The following is a 19,701-nucleotide window of genomic DNA, read 5'->3' on the forward strand; positions in this document are numbered from 1 at the left end:
AAGTAGGGGTTGGGGTTGGGGGTGGGGTGGCACATCCGGGGGACTTGACAGCAAACTGTGAAATAATTTATGTATTTAACAGAAAAATAGAAAAAGGGTTGAGTGTGTAACTCAAACAACGTATAGTAGAGTTTATCAATGCCTGAATAGAAATAGAATACTATCATCAGAAAAAAAAGAGACCACTTCCAAAACAGAACTCAGGTTTAACTGCCATGTCAAGGCATCAGTGTTAATTTATTCATGTTTCATTTTGTGGATTTGTTTTTCTTATCCAATCGCTTTAGAGTAAACAATCATTGAAAATAAATGTGTCCAAAAAAGGGATTCTGACCTGTGTTGAGATGAGTTACGTAATACTGTTGTGCCAGTTTAGCTGTACATCAATCAAATCAAAAGAAAAAAAAGAAAAAAAAAATAGATTACATGTGGATTGGTGTGTAGCATTGCAGTTTCTTATCAGTGTTACGTCTCGAGCATCTAACCAATGCTGTATTGAGTGACCTTATAACCTGTCACAAGCTAGAACAGGAGAGCCTTTTTAGAAATCAGCTCAACTTTGAAGAGCTGATCGTTGGTTAAAAGAGCTGCTCATACCTGAATCAAAACACTGGAGGAGTGTTTAACGTTGCCTTTTGCTACTATGAGGCTTTGAATTGCCTCATTAATTAGACAACTGTGCTTATTCCATTTAAAAACAGAAAACGAACTTGATTATTTGTATATATATATATATGCAAGTGTTTAGTTGTGTTCCACATAGACCCTGGGACGACAGAAGCTACTGAATTGGATGTTTTTGTTAACTTAACTCACTTTTTACATACATTAAGGATAAAAAAAAAGAGGCCAGAAAAAGGCTGTTGATTGTATCTTTATATCTTTATATAGCTGACATTTTAGTTTTCATTAATGTTTCCCATTTTTTTGGGATAGTGTTGCTACGATGACAGTCACAAAATAATGCTAGCATTCAGCTTGCTGTAAAGGTCGGCCCTTGTTACCATGGAAATTCATCAGAACAAAAAACAATCAGGCTTTCTTCCACCTTTTTTAATAATTCTGCCCCCCACCTCCCCCCTCCCTTTATCGTGTCTTAAAGGTGTTCATCAGCACAATCCCGCTCCCCCTTGTGATAGTAATCTATTCTCTATTGAACATGAGTAGAGTTCAAAAGGCTTGTTGGTGACATTCCTAAACTTGACAGAAATTTGTAAATAAACACAATCAAATGCCATGAAGAAATTCTATACTGCTCATGTTAGACATTTGTCATATATATATATATAATATATATATGACATACATAAAGTTTATGGTGATTAGAACATGACTGACAGCTGGATAGACTTTATTAGACATAAGAGAATTGCCTCAAAACATCAAAACCACCAAGCACCTCAGCCCCATTCAGTTCAGTTGATTTAAACAGAAATGCATTGTACAATTTTACCATTGTATCCTATCATTATTATTATTATTATTATAATTATTATTATTATTCCAGAACATGTAATGAGTCACAAATAACAGTTTGTGATGTATAAATGATTAAGTATAATAAACTCTATATTTACCCATCTTACTCATGTACACAACTTTTCTTCTTATCTTCGTGTCAGTCTACTTCCTCTCTTGTTAATGTTCACTCTGTCTTTATTTAAATCCTTGACACCACAGTTATGGACTTGTAGGTACACTTACACATCCGTCACTATAAATACTTTATTGAAAATTTCTTTTATTTTTTTTTTTTAAATGTGAAACTTTTCAAGTATAATGCCGATCCAGTGAGTGGTGTTCATAACACTGTAGCTTTATTACTCTGTTGTCTGTGTATTAGATGACTGTTGATGTGAAGCACAAACCCTTGGAGATCAGCCATCACTCGAAAGCCAATGACTGGACGTCTATGGTTGTTGACTACCTTTTGTGGCTCAAGTTTTAACTTCTCACACTGTTACACATGGTGTGTTCACTGCTCCAGCATTATCAGGAATAAGAGGGTACTCCAAGAGGAGCCAGAGACCACCTTGTTCAGAGACTTTATCCAAATGGAAATTTTAACTTTCAGGAAACAGAGGAAAAAAAAAAAAAAAAGACGAGATGAATCAGTGGGGCTATGTCCTGAGCAATAAATGCACTGAATCAGATACCACTGTTATCAAATTGACATTAAAGCAAATTCTTTTATTTGGGATTCCCATTTTGAATTCATGACGTATTCAATAGCTGGAATGGATGTAGACTAAACAGCTGCCAACTGCAACACAGATGTATGATATGATAATTGTATAATAACCATCATCAGCCAAATAAAGAGACACAAATGCCAGTTCATGTTACACGATGATGCTATTCTGAAGATGCTGCATTGCCATGATGATTTTTAAGTGTGTATGTGTGTGTGTCATGTTGTCGGGTTGAAAAGCATAAAAACAACCCAGCACCTACCGCAAACTGTGGGGGATACGTAGGATTTGTGAAAATGTCCTGGGTCTTTACCTCTCTCCCTGCCCCCTGCCTTACTATCAGTCAAGGAACAGCAGAGTGTATCAGAACTGGTAGAAACTATTACCTAATTGTCTGTGCTCATTAAGTAGTCCTGAATTGACATTTACTGCATAGTTATGGCCAAGTAGAAGATAATATTCTATACTGTTGCTATACTGTACAACAAACACAGAGATTTGAACTATTTTATTCTTACAGTTAATAATTTATGGCACATCACCCATTTTCTTCCTTGCATGACCATTGTGTATTCCTATTATCTCTGGCCTCTTAATGTAATATTAGCCATGCTATTCACTTTGTATTGTTCAAAGTGTATTTTTGGAGCCAGATGAATCAAAAATAGTGCTCTCCATATCCTGTGCTACGTCTTGGATCTAACAAAATCCTCTTCAAACCAGGGTTGGGATTGTGCAATACTAAACAAAACAAAGATATTATGCAGATGTGGAAAACTGCAATATCACACCATTTTTATGGACTCAAAAAACAATGTGGCTCGCAGTGAATCAAAAAATGTGCCTTTAAGACTGGTTCTTACAGGTAACATCAAGATTTTCTTGCGCACACAACTGAGGAACTGGACTTGCTTCATCTGGCTCTACATGCTCTGTGTGCATTTTATTGTAGATATGTGATTTTAACTCTTGAACTGTACATTAAATAGTTAATACACACTTAAATGCGCGTAACGTACTCAGTCTTAAATTGGCATGAGCGTTTCAAACCACCTCACTGACAAACTTAACTGCGTGCCAGCTGAAAGGCCGTGAAAACATATCGTCTCAGTCGCCTGCCGAGTTTGAGCAATAGGATCCTAGATGGACACAAAATAATCTTCTGCGGTTAAAACAGTTTCGGTGTTTGTTTTTTCTCTCGAGCTCTGCTCATGTGTTAGATGTAGACGGGGCTCAGCTGGGAAAAGGTGGATGTAATTAAGCAATATTTAAATCTAAATGTGATGACAGTTGTGTGGTTGTTTGTCAGCTACAACTGATCAAACCTTGATGAAGCAGATTAGCTGATATACAAACTGTACCCAGTGAACCTAATCCTTAACTTTGATTGTTGCTTATTTTGTCTTGAATTTTATTATGTTACTGAGAAACATTTAAGATTCCAAACCAAGTTTTCAGGGGCTTAAAACAAAAATGACACATCTTATTCAAAGCGGATGTACACTGAAGAAGTCAGAATTTAAAGTCAACCTTTTTTTTTGTCACTGTTGAAAACATAAGCGCCGCTTAACAGCAGATCTGACAAAGACCTGTTCCTAAAATGTTGTGAAAATCATTTGCAAAGAAAAGCAACCATTGACTAAACAATCTCACAAGGTTAATTTAGTAGATGTTCCGGAGCTTTTTGATCTTATCTCACCATCTTCCTCAGAAGATGTAATTTGCCCACTTAATCATGGATTTGATTGAAAGCTCCAGAGCAGCTACTAAACGAACCTTTTGTGAAATTAGTTTGTCCTGTTTTCCAAGGTCAAGAATGAACTTCCAATCTCAAAAGCAAACATGTATTTATGTCGACTTTACTCCGTCTTATTGGCTGAAATATACACAAAAAGAATAACTGACAATATTCATCCCAAGTTCTACCAACAAAAGCAAAGATACTAGCAAAGTGCAAAATCCACTCTTCATTTAAAATTTAAATTTAGGCTGTATAAAGTAAATCTACAGCAGTTTGAAATGTCCTGTCATCACGAGATGATGAAATACTGAGAGCGAATTATTATTATTTTTTTTTTTTTGTCATAACTTAATCCACACACAACCTTCAACATTTTAAATCCTAAAAAGAGCCTGCTAACAACTACAGATCTGAGTACTGTTTAAATCATTCAGAAGACGTTTCTGTACCAAATGAAGTTGGTGCTACATTTAAACAGATGCAAAAAAGAAAAGAAAAAAAGAGCAGACATTCCATCATTAATAAATACATGCATCCATTATCTCGTCTTACATCAGCAAAATGAAAATAAGTCCTTTCCCTATTAAGACAGCTACTTCAAACAACTCATTATGTAGGCTTTTATGGGATAAGTAGCACTGCAATAATCTGAAGTAAAACAACACTGCAAGCTGTTAACCATGTTAATATAATAAGTAACCAAAAATGGAAACAGCTAATGGTGCAAAACAATCATATGAAAATGCAGTTCATTTGCATTTTTTTCATCTCTAACATATCTATTACAAAAGCATTTCAGAAGGACATAATGATGATAAAGATGATGTCAAAAAATAGCAATGTGTCACAAATGGTCCACTAATCATTAACATACATATATATATATATATTGGCCCATTTATTGATAACCGGCTATAATCCTGGCTGTCAGTGTTCAATATATTTAATTATATTGATAACTAAACGATTTTAAATAAAACTGTCAGTTAACAAAGTGCACAAAAGACAAATAAAAAAAGGGAAATAAAAAGCCTGAGAAAAAAGAAAATTATAAATTAGCTTCCCATGCTATTATACAATCTTGTAATAGTTAGTGGGACAAAGTACAGTTCGTATGTGAAACATCAGAAATAGAAGTGTGTAGTTTGTTCTGGTCTAAAAAACAAAAAAAAATGTTTAAATAACAGTAACACATTTGTAATTTCCTTGGATGTTTCCAGGAGAGAGGTACATAATTTGGTCCTAATTATATGTAATAATTATAGGGAAAATACCATGTTCAGTGAGTACATTTCCAGTCAATCAGTGATTAACAGCTTGTGTAACCCTAAAGAGCAAAAATGGGAATTCTGTTTGCAGATAAAAACACAAATTAGAAAAAAAGTTAAATTAAATTAATAATGGATGAATATTTGGTTTAATTCGAGCAGTTATTTCAAGGAAATTCCCACAGTATTTTCCCAGTTATCAGTACCAAATGACATAGTTCTAACCAGGAAACCTCGAAGGAAATAGCATGGAAATGACACAAAACTGTAAAATACAGCGTTAAACAAGTAACACACAAGCCTAAAAAAGGGGGTAACATTGACTTAAGCCTTTACAATAAAAAGAAAGAAAAAAAAAAACTGTCACTTGTGATTCTAAAACTGGCAGATCTATTTAATATAACTTATTTTTAAATAGTGACTTTTCAGCATTAGTTGCCCCAGGAATCTGTGGTCTCCACTAGAGCCATTATATCAATGGATATTAACTTATCACAGATGTATCAGTACCAGCGTACTTCACTGCCAATAAGTAACTACAAACTTCAGTCCTGAAATGCAAAGATATGTTTTAGATCATTTAGAAAGTGTCTCAATTACATAATCTGTCCCACTGTGTGAACTTGAAAGATTATTTTCCAACTGTAAAATATCCCACTCAGTACACATACATCTTGATCAAAATTCTTTAATAACCAAATTTCAACAATTCTCATCAAAAATGTTTATTATTTGTGTCATTTAAAAAATAATATCGGCTGATATATTGTTATCAGATTTTGTTTCTCTTAAAATATCAATATTGGTATTAGCCTTGAAAACTTATTATTCATCAGGCTACAGTTTCCAACTATGTTGTGTCTTCTATTAATGCAGGCACATTGGCAAAACTGCTTTACAAAACACAATACAATAAGAACAGAAGCTATCATATTAGAAGGGCTGTTTGGGTAACTGTGCTAACACTTTAAATTTTGTCTTCAGATCACCACAGATTCAAAGGGCCTTTGTTTAGTCAGGGTCAGCTATTTAAAAGTTAGAAATAACCAGCACATGCTAATTTAATTCCCTTGGATAAGATTTTTGTTAAGAACCACCTCTGCAGGTATAAAAATTTATTCAATGCAACACCATGTTCACCCTCCAACATCAGTGCTAATTAACTGGGAGGTGTATATGTACCAAATTAAACTGGCTCGCAACTTAGAAGAACCTAAAACCTTGTAGAGCCACTAGGACTTTGTTCCACACAGAGGCACAACAGAAGAAATTGCAGGGGAGTGTTTGAAAACCGGTGAGGGATTTGCCTTGTTGGGATCTAATGAAACCAACAGAGTGAAGGGTGATTGATTCTGGTGGCTGAGGTTCACTGAGAGGCAATTTAGCGTTTAGGGTGGGCAGAAATCAGCAAAGTAAGGGTGCTGCAAGGCCTCCTCTGCAGAGATCCTCTGGACAGGATTACATTTCAACAGGTTCTAGGTGAGATCAAAGGAAATGTTTTTTTAATGAATGAGCAACGATATCAAATTTCTTGCAAGCAAAACTGCATATTAGCAGCAACTGTATGACATTCTAGCTGCTACTTGAACAATCATTAGTACCTGAAAACATCAAAATTTTTTGTAAGTACCTGAAGTAGATCCCGTCCTGTGCTACTTAGTTTGGGGACCACGTTCACCAGTGAGGTGGTGGCTGGATACATGGGATATGGCTACAAGTAGAGAAAGAGGCAGTAAAAAAATGTTTCGGTTAAAGAAATTCAGTAAAACATTATTTAAGCTGAGCTAATGAAATGAGTAACATCAATAATTTACCTTGTAATCAGGAAGTTTGGTCATCGTCTGCCACTGTTCTTCAGTTGGCGTACCCAACAATGTATATAGTGGTTAAAGAAACACTTTTTCCAACAAAGAGGTGTGTCCAACCTGTTAAGACTTAAGTGTTCATAAATCACTGATCACATAGTAAATCAATAGTTCTTTAGTTGCCTGAGCAAACCTCTAAGGTCCAATATACCAAACAGTACAAGCAGAAGCCTCACTCTGTCAAAACCTACAAATCAAGTCAAAAAAAAGATATCTGAAGATTCTTTTCAACTGGTCGTCCACATCGTTCCCGGGGAATAAAGGCCTTCCAGCATTGGCCAGCTCTGAATGGAACAAAATAAAATATGGTTTAAATTATGAAATGCTTTTGTTCATAAAATAACCAACTCATAACACACTTTTCTACATATTCACCAAACAAAAAAAAAACCTTAACACATAGAAACACAAAACAAATACATAAAATTGAATAATACATGGAATACACGGAAAAAAAATAACTAATTTCCATAGTGGTCCTGGCCTGTCTCATTATACAAATTGCAAATTTTTTTCTGAGAATAAATACATTCACTCATCTCTCTTCTTTAAGAACTGTAACAGATTCCAAAGATTTCATAAGATCTTTTCAGCTGTTCCAAATTTTAGCTCCGAAACACTGAAAGTAATTGGCCGCAGAAGTATGAGACCTTTGGATGTTGAACACCTGCGAAGAGTCCGGTGGCTTGTCAATTTGGCATTTACACACATAACTCGAAAGACACTGAAACCTCTTTGCGATGTTTAACCACTGTCCTTTATGAATAATGAATTGGTATTATTAGTTTCAGCTGAATGCTATCTCCATAGGCAAGAGAACAAAACTAGAAAGACAAGAACAGATTAACATCTCTCCACAAACCTGCAAATATGCATCCAGCCGACCACATGTCAATTGAGGTAGAATAAAGTTTAGCACCAAACAGCACATCTGGAGGCCGGTACCACAAGGTCACCACCTATATGCACATCACAAAGTGCAGTGTAATAATAAGACCAATTTCACAAATTATCTCAGCCATACTACTGTTAATACAAGCGTTCAGGGTAATGACTGTTCTTTGAGGTGGGTACTATTTTATACTGACGCTGATTTCACAAAAAAAATAACTAAATAAATAAATAAATGGATATGACAGCGCTGTCCCTAATACTAAATGGTGAACTTATATCTGCGTCTGCGTTCCATTACAAGTTCTTGACATTTTAGCAAACTGCTGCTTTGTCAGGTGTCAAGTATTTTACAGTTTTATTTCCTAGGATTTATGAAAATGTGTCTGGTGAAGTGCACTGACAGAGCAGAGAAAAAAAGAATAAAATAAAATATATAAAAAAAGGTATATTTCCCTAAGAGAGTGTGTGGGAAGTTGGGAGTGCTTATGTTTCAGACTGGAGAGATCATTCCAGTCCACATGTTAATTATGCGACCACCTGCTGAACCACAACTAACTTTTCACAAGTCATTATTTTTAGAGAGAAAAATGAAGTTACATTAGTGGAATAGCATAGACGTACTGCGAGCTTCTAAGTAACTTGAAAACACCACATTGTTATATACACAAAAACAGAAGACAAAAAAATCTGTAAGTGCTTTTTTAAAAGGGTTCTAGCTCCTAAAAGTCTCCTCCAAACTGATGGTGTTATATTGCCTTTGTGTAATACACATGCTAGAGTACGTGGAAGATTTTTCATTCATCTGGGTTAATTGTGTTGAGGTGTTGTCTTTCAAAATAATAGTGGGGAATCCCTGTATATGCACTTTTCATGCATAAAACTGCATGAAAAAATGCACATGAATAATACCATTTTTACTACTTCACCTCAAACCTTGGGTTCTTATAAAAATTGTCACCTGAGAAACACTGATGAACTCCACTCTGAAGCACTTTGTTAGATTTTTAAGGATTTAGCACAGATATGATGAGCAGTAATGCCGATAAAGTAAACAAAATACTTACACTTTCATTATTAAAACTTCAATCACTGTATTTAATTGACGCTGCTTGTACTACATTCAGAATCCAGTATATCCATGTAGTATAGAGTCGTTCATTTCCTGTCACTGAAACAGAGTCTCAGGGTAATAGATTCTCTTAAATAAAATGACCTTCCCTCAAATTCTCAATGCTTCAAACTCTTTTCCCCTCTAGGTTGATGTTTATTACATTGTCAGATCAGTAGTGTCACCCTGGGTCAACTGCTCCCCCATGAGATCGGCTCGCCGGGCCCTTAGTTCAGCCGACTGAAAACCACTGAACCTATCTGAAACTTGCCTGTCATTTCTGTGATAGCATCAACACAAGACAAGTGCATTTTAATAGCCTAAAAAAAACATTTGGGATTGTTAAAGAGAACCCACATTTTTATTAATGCTGTTGCAGTTTGCTATTTAGATGCTACAACTGTGCCATATTTTCATATCACTATTTATACTAAGATTTTATACTGAGAGAGATTTTTAAGTCATGTCATTCAGCCCTAAGACAAAGCCTGAAAGTTTCATTTCATTGAAATACTGTTGGTTTTCAAAAACCAACAGTATTTCAATAAAACTTTTTAACACCAGATTTGGGACTGTTTATCTCAGCTACATGCGCTTACAACAACTTCTTAAACGCCTCCATTAGTTAGCACCAGATTACAAATCCCTCTGTAACAGTCAAAATGTACAGATGATTTGGTTCATCTTTAAAGCAGTCAGTAATTAGCACCTGCTGTGTTAATGATGTACAACCTACCTCTGCTGAGTAACACCTCACAGGAATGCCAAAGGCTCGAGCCAACCCAAAGTCAGCCAGCTTCAGCTCCCCATTCTGCAGACAGATACACAAGTTACTAAATCTTTCCAGATGATATCAACACACACTACTAAAATACAGCCTATGTAGTGTATCACATCATACTCTGCAATACCTTTCACAAAAAACATTCGCAATGATCCAAGTTTCTCACTTGTTTGCGATGACACAGAGAAAGCCATCCAAACAGAAGTCACTTTGCTTTTCTTCACCATTATGGAAATAGTATTCTGACTGAGCCAAATGATTTGCTCACAAGCTAACAAATTTTAACTAACCTTCAAGTCAAAGTCCAAATGCACCTAAACACTCACTCTGTTGATGAGGAGATTCTGTGGCTTCAGATCTCTATGAAGAACGTTTCGACTGTGACAGAAAGCAAGGCCTTTCAACAGCTGGTACATGAATGACTGCAGAGGAAAACCAAGGATAGAAACAAAACAATATTTGAGTTATTAATTCCAAGTTTCATAAAATGTAACTAACTACTATACAATACTGATGACAATCAGAGGTCAAAGATGATACTAAATCTAAATGTACAGTACAGTATGCATTTAAGCAGGCATACTGCCTTTGGTTCGCGCCTCTTCGTGAATTATCCTGGATGATCTCTCACCTTCACAGTTTCAGGGTCGAGATCCCCATTGCAGCTGTCAAAATACTTCTTCAAATCCTGCAATTGATTAGAGACACGCATTAGTCTCAGAAGAGACTACTGACACTGTAAGTTTCAGATGAATCCATCTCACCTGATCACAATATTCAAAAACCAAGGTTAACTTCTTGTCACTGTGCAAAACATCATGTAGCCTGAAGGAGACAGAACAGCTATAAGTTCGTGTTCATTGACATCTGGGTTAAAAGCAAACAGTGAAACATTGCCCATATGAGGGCACATAACATAAAAACAAGATAAATACAGTTTGAGTGGAACACGGACCTGACAATGTTTTTATGCTTTAGTTCCTTCAGAAGACAGATTTCTCTCAGAGCAGAGCTGGGCACCCCCTGAAACAATTCAGAACCACTGTGTTTAGCACTAGCCTACTAACAACCTGCTAGCATGTATATATACTCAAATTGAGATTATCTTAGTATGAAAACACACCTCGTCGTCGTCGTCCAGTCTCACCCTTTTCAAAGCCACAATTTCATGCGTTTCTCTGTTTTTAGCCTTGAAAACTGTCCCGTACGTGCCTACAGAGTAGAAAAAGTTGAGTTAAATCACAGTCAGCGTATTGATGAATGGCAAAGCAATAAGTCCTAACATTAGCTCGCTAAACTACCTAGCTAGCCATAATATCGTAAACGCTTGCAGGCAGAAATCTTCGGGCAGATATTGTCACAAACATACCGGTGTAAGTAAAAACTACCGCAGTGTATATGGTTAACTAGGGAATTAATTGACGCAGACATAAAGCTTTCAATCTAGCTAACGTTAGCTAGCCCTGCAACTACATGAATGCTATGTTAGCAAACCTGGCTAGCTAAACTTAACTTTACAAAATAGCGTGTGACACTTACCCTCTCCGATTTTTTCAAGCTTTTCATATTTCTGCATGTTTAACCAGTGAACCCAGCCTTGATCCAGCTACCAAACCAACGACTGTCTATAGCCCCAGGCTGGGGTTAATGCTGTTGCGATAGCTAGCGTTAGCTTGAAGCTATCTGCACTTGCTATTCCTGCTCGGTCTGCAGCTGCAGCCAGACTTGTTGTTGTGGGTCATCTAGAGGCCAAAAGATGAACTGCAACACCGTTGAAACCCCAAAACGATGACTGCTTAACATTGCTGGATGCACATCATACATCATATCAAGAGAGGCAATTTGCTGTTCTGTGGAGACATGTTATGAACAGCTGTAGTCACAAAAGGATAGCAAAATTATTGTTTACAGAAGATGAACTATGACCAGATTCTCAGACTCTGCGGGTTGACCCACAGACTGCAGTCAAAGATAACAGCTGTAAGGGATGTGGATACATACTGAAATAGTACCCTCTTAAATGTGTTTCCATTACTCAAATTGATCATTTGTAATCTAATCTCAAACTGCAAATGGATTCTACTGCTGTCAGGCAATATCTTGATATTTTAAGTATATTTGCCTGATCAGCAATGAATACACTTTTATAGGGATGTAAGTCTTAACTATTTACTTACACCATTTGTCAAATGAGCTCATAATACTATGGAGGAAAGGTGTTGGCTAATATTCACCTTTGTGCAATACTTAAGTGGCAGCACACATACTGTACAGACATCCAAAGGATGGATAAAATAGTAATACCGCATAAAAAAGGAGCATTAAAGTCATACTAAATCCTGTGGGCAAGCATTCAGCCTTTGGAGGGTAGAATAATGGCTGTAAAAAGTTTGTAGTTTCCAGTAACTCTGCTGCAATGGATTTGAGTTACTCAAGAGATGTAACATATTGACGGTAAGATCATATATACTCAGGTTTCTGCCATCTGTAAAGACAGTTTAATAGTTATCATCTGTATAAGGGACTTAATATTGGTGCCAAAACAGTAGTTCCTCAACAGGTAACAGATCTAAACAGAATGGATGATGGTGGAGAGCAACTGAAGCTGACACTGTCTACAAAGCATATACTTCTCATTATATAGGTTCAGTGATTTGTCTTTTCAACCCTACACTTGTGAAAAAAAACATGCAAACTGTGCATTGTGATCCCCAAAAAGGAAAACATACAAACACACTCTCATCAAAACAAATTTTAATTCTTTATTTTATCACATTATAATTTATCATTCTATACAGGATAAGAGAAAACAGAAATTAAGTTCTCATTTGAGGTAAAGACTGTACAATCGTGTAGTTTGTTAATCATCACAGGCTGATCCAGTTGGTCCACTTATACAGTACATTTACATACAGAACTTTGAGAGTTTGTCATAAAAGTAGACATGGAGCTGGTAAATTTGCAATACATTATCTATCATTCATCATGTACATGCAAGCCTCCACTATTAATTTAAAAATAAACCCTATTATTTATTATAGATTTAGAGTAAGCGCATTTTGCATTGTTCATTTCTGTCCCTCAGTTCTTTGCCTGCGGATCAGATCAGAATAAAGTCCTCCTTTGCTCAGCAGTTCCAAATGAGTCCCAGCCTTAAAAGAAAGGAGAGGAAGCTATTAGATACAATTAAAACCTACATTACACAGTACATTAAGAAGCATCCAATATATCCACATGAACTGCTGACAATTGAATGAAGGCAATTCTCCTCAGTGCTTCTTTGAATGTACAAGGATGTCTAATAAATTAGCCAAGACATTTAAAAGGAGGTACCAACACCTCTATTTCTCTGAGTACTCTGGTACCTCACCTCCACAATGCGGCCATTACTCATGACACAGATGAGGTCAGCCCCTTGAATGGTGCTCAGCCGGTGGGCAATGATGAGCACAGTGCGACCCCTTGTGGCCCTGTCCAGAGCTTCCTGCACCACTCGTTCTGATTCTGCGTCCAGGGCGCTGGTGGCTTCATCCAACACCAGGATGCTGGGGTTCTTGATCAGGGCGCGGGCGATGGCAATGCGCTGTTTCTGCCCACCTGATAATGTCACACCTCGCTCACCTGGTTTTAAAAATGTAAAGCTTAGTATTGACACGTCCCGAAATTTCTTAACAGTACGAAAAGCTTAAATGAGAGCACTTACCAACCACAGTGTTATAGCCGTCTGGGAAACCTGTAATGAAGCGGTGAGCATTGGCTTGCTTGGCTGCATTAATGACCTCAGCATCTGTGGCCTCAGGCTTCCCAAAGCGGATGTTCTCCATGACGGATGATCCGAATAAAACTGGCTCCTACACAGAGTATTGAGAGATACGGTGAGAAGTGGACAGCTAAAAATGTGACAAATTAATTTTTCTATAAAACTGACTTATTATTCACATCCCTGTTTTAAAAATGAAGTACTACTAATGATAAGCAAACTTTACCTGATTGATAAATCCAATAACTTGTCCCCTGAGCCAGGATGGGTCAAGTGTACGGATGTCAAGTCCATCCAGCATGATTACACCACTGGTCGGGTCATAGAAACGCTCTAGCAAGGACGCCACTGTGGACTTTCCTAAAATGATTTGGATTAATCATTTGTAGGCTCATTATCATATATGTTTACATGTCACACAATTACAATTAGAATTAAAATCTAAGAAATTACCTCCTCCAGATTCTCCAACAATGGCAACAGTTTTAGACGGAGGCAGCGTCAAGCTGAACTTGTTTAAAATCTGATGGCCAGGTCTTGTCGGATAACTAAAAATTCACAAAAAGAAATGAATAGATAGTATCAGTGGATGTTTATGTTCAGTTCCTGCAATCTACTTTTGTTTTGAATTAAGATAAGATTCCAACCTGAATGAAATGTTCATAAAGTCCACTCTTCCTGTCAGAGAATGGTACGGGATGCGTCCTCCCCCAGAGAGTGGGATGGTTGGCTCCAAAGCAAGGTATTCAAATACCCGGGCCCCAGAGCTTATTCCTCTCACCACCTGTAGAAAAATGTTAGAGTTGGTCAATGTTGGTCCATAGATATTTCAGATTTCAACAAATGCTCCCATGATATAATTCTTCATTTTAAATGTGTGTCACTCAGATAACACAAGCTCTAGATATGTGTAGAATTTTTACTCACCTGTCCAAAAAGGATAGAGATACTGGCCAATGACCTGAGCATAAAGACAAAACACAAGTTATAAACTAACATCCGCCATGTTTGAACTAATACATTTAATATTAAATGGTAATATACAGCACTCATTGTGGAGCAAGTTGTGTCTTTTACCTCTGAACAGTCTGGGAAGCAACCAGGAAAGACATGAGGTCTCCAGGGGACAATTCGTTGCTAGAAATTAAAGTCCCTCCAGCAAAAATAGTTCCCAGAACAATGCCTGTATCAACGGTACACATTCCAAAAATATTACCATTACAGAAACTCTGAGATACAATACCAAACTGCTCAACATTGTGTTAATCTGTTGACATTAGTAACACACACTCACAATTCAGGGCGATGTTTGACAGTCCTTGGAAAACGGCTATTCCAGCACCAAGATTTTCATTCATTTCACACGATTTGTCAACTTCATGTGAATATAACCTGGGGGAAAAGATTATGTAAATTAAAACATTTTACCCTACAAATCTGAGCCACAGTATACTGTAGCTCTAAAAGTACTATGGCTGTGACTATATCAGAATATACGCTCACTTACTGGAGCTCCCGCTCCTCCATGGCAAAAGCTTTCACTGTTCGCACATTGCCAAGCGCCTCATCTGCCACTCCTGTTGCTTTTGCCACCTTAAATTTAACACAATGTAAAGACAGTCAGACATAAAGGCTTCACAATATGGATGGATGTGTTTAAGATACATGTGTATGTTGTAAATACAGATAGTGAAATAGAATAGATAAAGTTTTTTTTTGTTTAATAGCATAGTAGTGATTACTTATTTTGAGTGTCAGCGACATATCTCGCAGTGCAGGTGTTGCCACAGACATATCTTTCTGTTTGCATGTCAGCCCACAGAATGATGAAAATCAAGGAAGGAGTCAAGAGGATGTGAAGAAACTTTTCATCTGAACATTTGTGGGTAGTAGCGAGAACAGATCTATACTGTGTTAAGAGACGAGAAGGTACAGTGCATCTGCCACATTCATGACAAGGTCTGTTCTGCTTGCCCATATCTACGACTTTTTGAATTGTGGCTATTCTGACATTGCAGCACCTCGTCACAACATGGTAATCAAAGTCAATCTGTGTACAAGACACTGCAGTCCTAATGTAACACTATATTTGACCTTACCTGTTCTTGAGCCAGACGAGATAGTTTACGGAGGAATGAGCCGATGAGAGCACCAGCTCCCACTAGACAGGGAAGGACAACTACTGTCAAACCTGTGAGTTTAGGGGAGATGATGTAGAGAGAGACAAAACATCCAACTGTCTGTGTAAGACTACGCAGGCCCTGCAAATATGCAAAAAGAGCAAAAAAATTGGAATTTGAACGTTAAAACTTGCACATAGTTTGCATATTACTGATTATTTTAGAACACAAATTCACACTTTATACCTGAGAGATAACCAACTTAAAGGATGACTTGAACTCCTGAATGTCTGCAGTCAAACGATTCACCAGCTGCCCAGTTTTATTGGCATCAAAGAACGCCACATCTTGCCTGAGACAAAAAAAAAATAACAATGGCAGTGTTAACAATGGTTATCCTTTCTGTACTGCAGATATGGTCCATCTATAAAGTCAACAGTAGATAACCCGTGCAACCGTGACCGCATGTGTCTAATCACTGCTTTTGTGATGTGTACCTCAGTAAGGATGCAAAAAGGGTCTTTCTCATGTCTGCTGCCACTCTCTCTCCCACCTTTGAAAGCAGGATAATGTAGCCAGACGTCAGCAGGCCCTGAACAAAAGAAGTGATTAATGACCAATGGAACAGGCCATTTTCCAGAAAACAGCTGTGACATTTATAATTTTTTATATGCTTTTTTTTTTTTATATGAAAGCAAACTGAACAGAGCATGCAGATGTGTAAAGCAAACAAGCACCTTAACTAACTAGATAAATATTGAACTTTCTGAAACAATCAGATCCGCGAGCCGCATGTGAATGGACGGATTTATTGAAACAAAAGGAAGACTTTATAATATACTGTAATACAACAACACACAAACTACACTATAGTATAACAAGCTTCATGGAGGTGGTACTTATTCAGAGCCATTGTATTGGAACGCATTATATTGTCCTGGTGTTGCTTTTATTGCATCCACCCCCTACATTTCTTCTCAGTTAATTTACAGAGAAATAAATGTCCAGTTTATTTCATCCACTACAATATATTGCAATTACATATTGTAAACGCTACATTTACCCCAGGTCTCCTTGTTGAAATACAACACCTCACCAGGAAATCATAGTTATATATAGAGGTATATCTCCACTTGACAGCAAAAAAAAACAAAAAAAAAAAACAATGGTAGAAATGTATAATAATACTACACATGCTCACACATGCTCAGAGCTTCATCATTATTATTGATAAAGACCCTGCTTAGCTCATCATAGACTGATTCTACTCAACTCTTGTTGAAGTACTGCCTCATTAAGTTGTGCAACTACTTTGAAAAATGACACCTTTCTTGAGTACTTACTTGGATACCATACAGTCCGAGCAGTTTCAAGGCAGGACCTCTTATCTCATGGGCATAATTGCCAGTGTGTTCTCTCAGATAACGTGCCACAATATTCACCAGATCCCCAAGTATCAGGGGGATTTGAATATTCAAGATAGCTGCACCAAAAGCAAGCTGAAAAAAAAAAAAAATTATTATGTTTATTTGATTAGCATAAATGACATGTCACTACCTTAAGCATGTGTCACATCATATTTTATAACGCTGGCATTACATTTGAGTGAACTAATTTAGACTTACCACAACAGCCCCGATGAGAGCAAAGAGCTGAGGTTTGACAAATTCCCACAGGATGTGCCATTTGAACTCAGGCACAGGGCTTTTAGCTACAACTTCCACTGGGGTGTTATTATTCAAATCTGCCTCGCAGTAAGCTACATGGCAAAACAGTCGTGCAGAGACAGTGAGTACCGCTGGTCCCAGGATGAACTTAAGAGCCACTCCTGGGGGTTTGGATGTTCGGGTGGCAGACTGGCGGACAGCTCTCTGAGTAAGGCTCCAAATACGACTGACAGCATTTCCAGGCTGTTGTGAGGAGCTGTATCCATTAGATCCTGGAGATATATACCACCTGGATATGATGAAGAATATTAACACAATTAGACATTCAATAATCTAAATCATTAAAGTTTTGCAAAGCCAATTTAACAAAAGCAATATCTCTAAGAACTCTACATGCATTATGGTCTGTCAGTTTTTTGGCTTAAAATGTTTAGTCTGATCTGAGTCTGAGCAATTATCATTATCACCAATTATCTTCTGAATTAATTTATATTAATTGTTATCTAATGTTGGAGTTGCTCTAGAAAGTGTGGCCCTGATCGAAAACCAGATTTTTGAGGCTGATATGAATGTGTACATTTTAGAGTTGACAAAATCTGATAATTATATTTCAGCCTAAAGCATTTTCTTTTTAAATAAGCACATAACATAAACTAGAGTGGCAGTCATAGAGCGCAGACCTCTGCCAAGGCCAATGTCAAACAACATACACCAGACTTCAGAGAAAGAAAATAGTAAATGATCCATATCTGCACCATAATTTAATGGGATCTTCCCTTGTCCATTGTTTGATGAAAATCAGTGCATTTTGCATAATCCTGCTGACAAATAAACCCACACAGATGAAAACATAACCTCCTTGGCAGAGGAGACAAACCATCTTGACACACATCAAGATACATTCTGTGCTGGACGTTTTTAGAATTGAAAACTTAGCTAGTTAGTACACTCTTTACCCACTTACATATTGGCTGATCCAGATATATCTATAATAAGCCCATACATCGACCTGGCCGATTTATTGATCACCAGGCAGAACGATAACAGCCAACAAATAAATCTTTCACTATACATGTGAATACTGTGAGTATAAACCTCAATCTGCTTCCAAAACCTAAAGCTATTAAATTTACAGTAATGTAACTGTAGAAAGCAGCACATGAAAGCTGGAGCACCCAAATGTTGAAACTGCTGATTTCTGTAACAGGACTTTAGCGTGAAAATGGTTACTGATTACGTTTCGATGGACTCGTCGATTGATTTGCTTACTGTTTTAGCTCTAGTAGAACTCAAACACACAAGTACATGCCATTGCACCTACCTATTTATATCTGAATACAAAACAACTATGTCGAGATGTACTGTATAGAAACTAAAAGTAGGCCAGACTTGTCAGTATTGATTAATTAACTTATATATCGGATACAGATCAGCTGTCATTAGCTAAAATAGCAACAGGTTAGATTACCCTACCGTGACAGTTTCCATATGTCTGCTGTTTTATTACATCGCGTGTACAACGACAATGACCGTACTGGAGCAGCAACGCTTGCTTTACCACAGAGTATCTGAAACATGATGTATGCTTATTTCACTGACCCCAAGCTCATTAGGTCAATATAATCGTTAAGCGTTACAGTAATCCAGAGGCAACCCGTAGGCTGCCATGTTGGTACTGGCCCAGAATGCATTTCTGTACCTATACAGGACCTAATATTTACTGTGGGTATTTGTTTGAGATAACAGAGTGCTACTTTTTTTCACAACAGACAGTATGCTGAAGAATTTGAAGCGATTTATACACCACTGTTAAACAGAGACGTGACAAAATCGGACTTTCTTCGGAAAAACTCAAGAAAACTACAACCCTTTACCGGAAATGACGACGGGTATGTCGCATTTAGTCAGATAGTGTAAATCGTAATTATGAGGATCCTAGTGGGAAAACTGTCAACGACAATCTCCAAATTGTGAATCTGAGTCGGATATATTGAGAATGTTTTACAATAACTATATCGCACACTTAGTGGAAGGACCTTTGAACACTTTAAGAAACTTCTCAAACGGCAGAAGACAGAATCAAATTCACTGTTAACTCAATCGATTCAGCTGACTGCATAGACCAACACAAATATGTACCACAACAAAAGTCGCACATTTTGGCTATTTATCTAATGTGAATACAAGGTTAACGTTGCCACCTTGTGTCAACACATCCAATATATCCATGTTCCAACTGGTGTTTTTCTTGTTCTTCCTAATCTACCGACACCTCGTGAATGCAGCATTAAACCCAAAGTGA

The 19,701-nt window shown here is 37.2% G+C and overlaps 2 protein-coding genes across 2 annotated transcripts; both read right to left on the minus strand.

The window, feature by feature from the left end:
- Positions 1 to 4,035: 4,035 nt before the first annotated feature.
- On the minus strand, positions 4,036 to 11,589 carry cdk5 (cyclin dependent kinase 5). The gene is made up of 12 exons (XM_087173344.1): positions 11,392 to 11,589; positions 10,976 to 11,064; positions 10,808 to 10,875; positions 10,617 to 10,677; positions 10,484 to 10,540; positions 10,179 to 10,274; positions 9,805 to 9,879; positions 7,929 to 8,025; positions 7,279 to 7,350; positions 7,016 to 7,074; positions 6,832 to 6,912; positions 4,036 to 6,676 (listed from the first exon to the last, which is right to left on the minus strand). The coding sequence occupies exons 1-12, from the start codon at positions 11,426 to 11,428 to the stop codon at positions 6,590 to 6,592; spliced, it is 879 nt and encodes a 292-aa protein (XP_087029470.1). The 5' UTR covers positions 11,429 to 11,589; the 3' UTR covers positions 4,036 to 6,589.
- A 1,000-nt stretch (positions 11,590 to 12,589) lies between these two features.
- Positions 12,590 to 19,081, minus strand: abcb8 (ATP-binding cassette, sub-family B (MDR/TAP), member 8). Its single transcript, XM_023403717.2, has 16 exons — positions 18,873 to 19,081; positions 17,358 to 17,688; positions 17,076 to 17,231; positions 16,230 to 16,324; positions 15,979 to 16,084; positions 15,712 to 15,873; positions 15,120 to 15,205; positions 14,907 to 15,004; positions 14,690 to 14,795; positions 14,540 to 14,573; positions 14,260 to 14,396; positions 14,066 to 14,160; positions 13,839 to 13,972; positions 13,556 to 13,703; positions 13,223 to 13,473; positions 12,590 to 13,004 (listed from the first exon to the last, which is right to left on the minus strand). The coding sequence occupies exons 1-16, from the start codon at positions 18,974 to 18,976 to the stop codon at positions 12,921 to 12,923; spliced, it is 2,127 nt and encodes a 708-aa protein (XP_023259485.1). The 5' UTR covers positions 18,977 to 19,081; the 3' UTR covers positions 12,590 to 12,920.
- Positions 19,082 to 19,701: the final 620 nt, after the last annotated feature.

The sequence above is a fragment of the Seriola lalandi genome, unplaced genomic scaffold, assembly GCF_002814215.2.
Source record: "Seriola lalandi dorsalis isolate HSWRI2012SDOR001 ecotype SW California unplaced genomic scaffold, Sedor1 jcf7180002054182, whole genome shotgun sequence".
Classification (NCBI taxonomy): Eukaryota; Metazoa; Chordata; class Actinopteri; order Carangiformes; family Carangidae; genus Seriola; species Seriola lalandi.

What these genes read in the sequence shown, in the direction of transcription:
- cdk5 (XM_087173344.1), bottom strand. Translation starts at nt 11,428, where the DNA reads ATGCAGAAATATGAAAAGCTTGAAAAAATCGGAGAGG. An exon ending in AAGCATAAAAACATTGTCAG is followed by an intron (nt 10,678 to 10,807) that starts GTCCGTGTTCCA and finishes TGTCTCCTTCAG; the next exon opens with GCTACATGATGTTTTGCACA. An exon ending in TGAGGTGTTACTCAGCAGAG is followed by an intron (nt 8,026 to 9,804) that starts GTAGGTTGTACA and finishes ATGTGCATATAG; the next exon opens with GTGGTGACCTTGTGGTACCG.
- abcb8 (XM_023403717.2), bottom strand. Translation starts at nt 18,976, where the DNA reads ATGTTTCAGATACTCTGTGGTAAAGCAAGCGTTGCTGCTCCAGTACGG. An exon ending in ATGGAGGAGCGGGAGCTCCA is followed by an intron (nt 15,005 to 15,119) that starts GTAAGTGAGCGT and finishes CTTTTCCCCCAG; the next exon opens with GTTATATTCACATGAAGTTG. An exon ending in GTCAAACATCGCCCTGAATT is followed by an intron (nt 14,796 to 14,906) that starts GTGAGTGTGTGT and finishes CCGTTGATACAG; the next exon opens with GCATTGTTCTGGGAACTATT.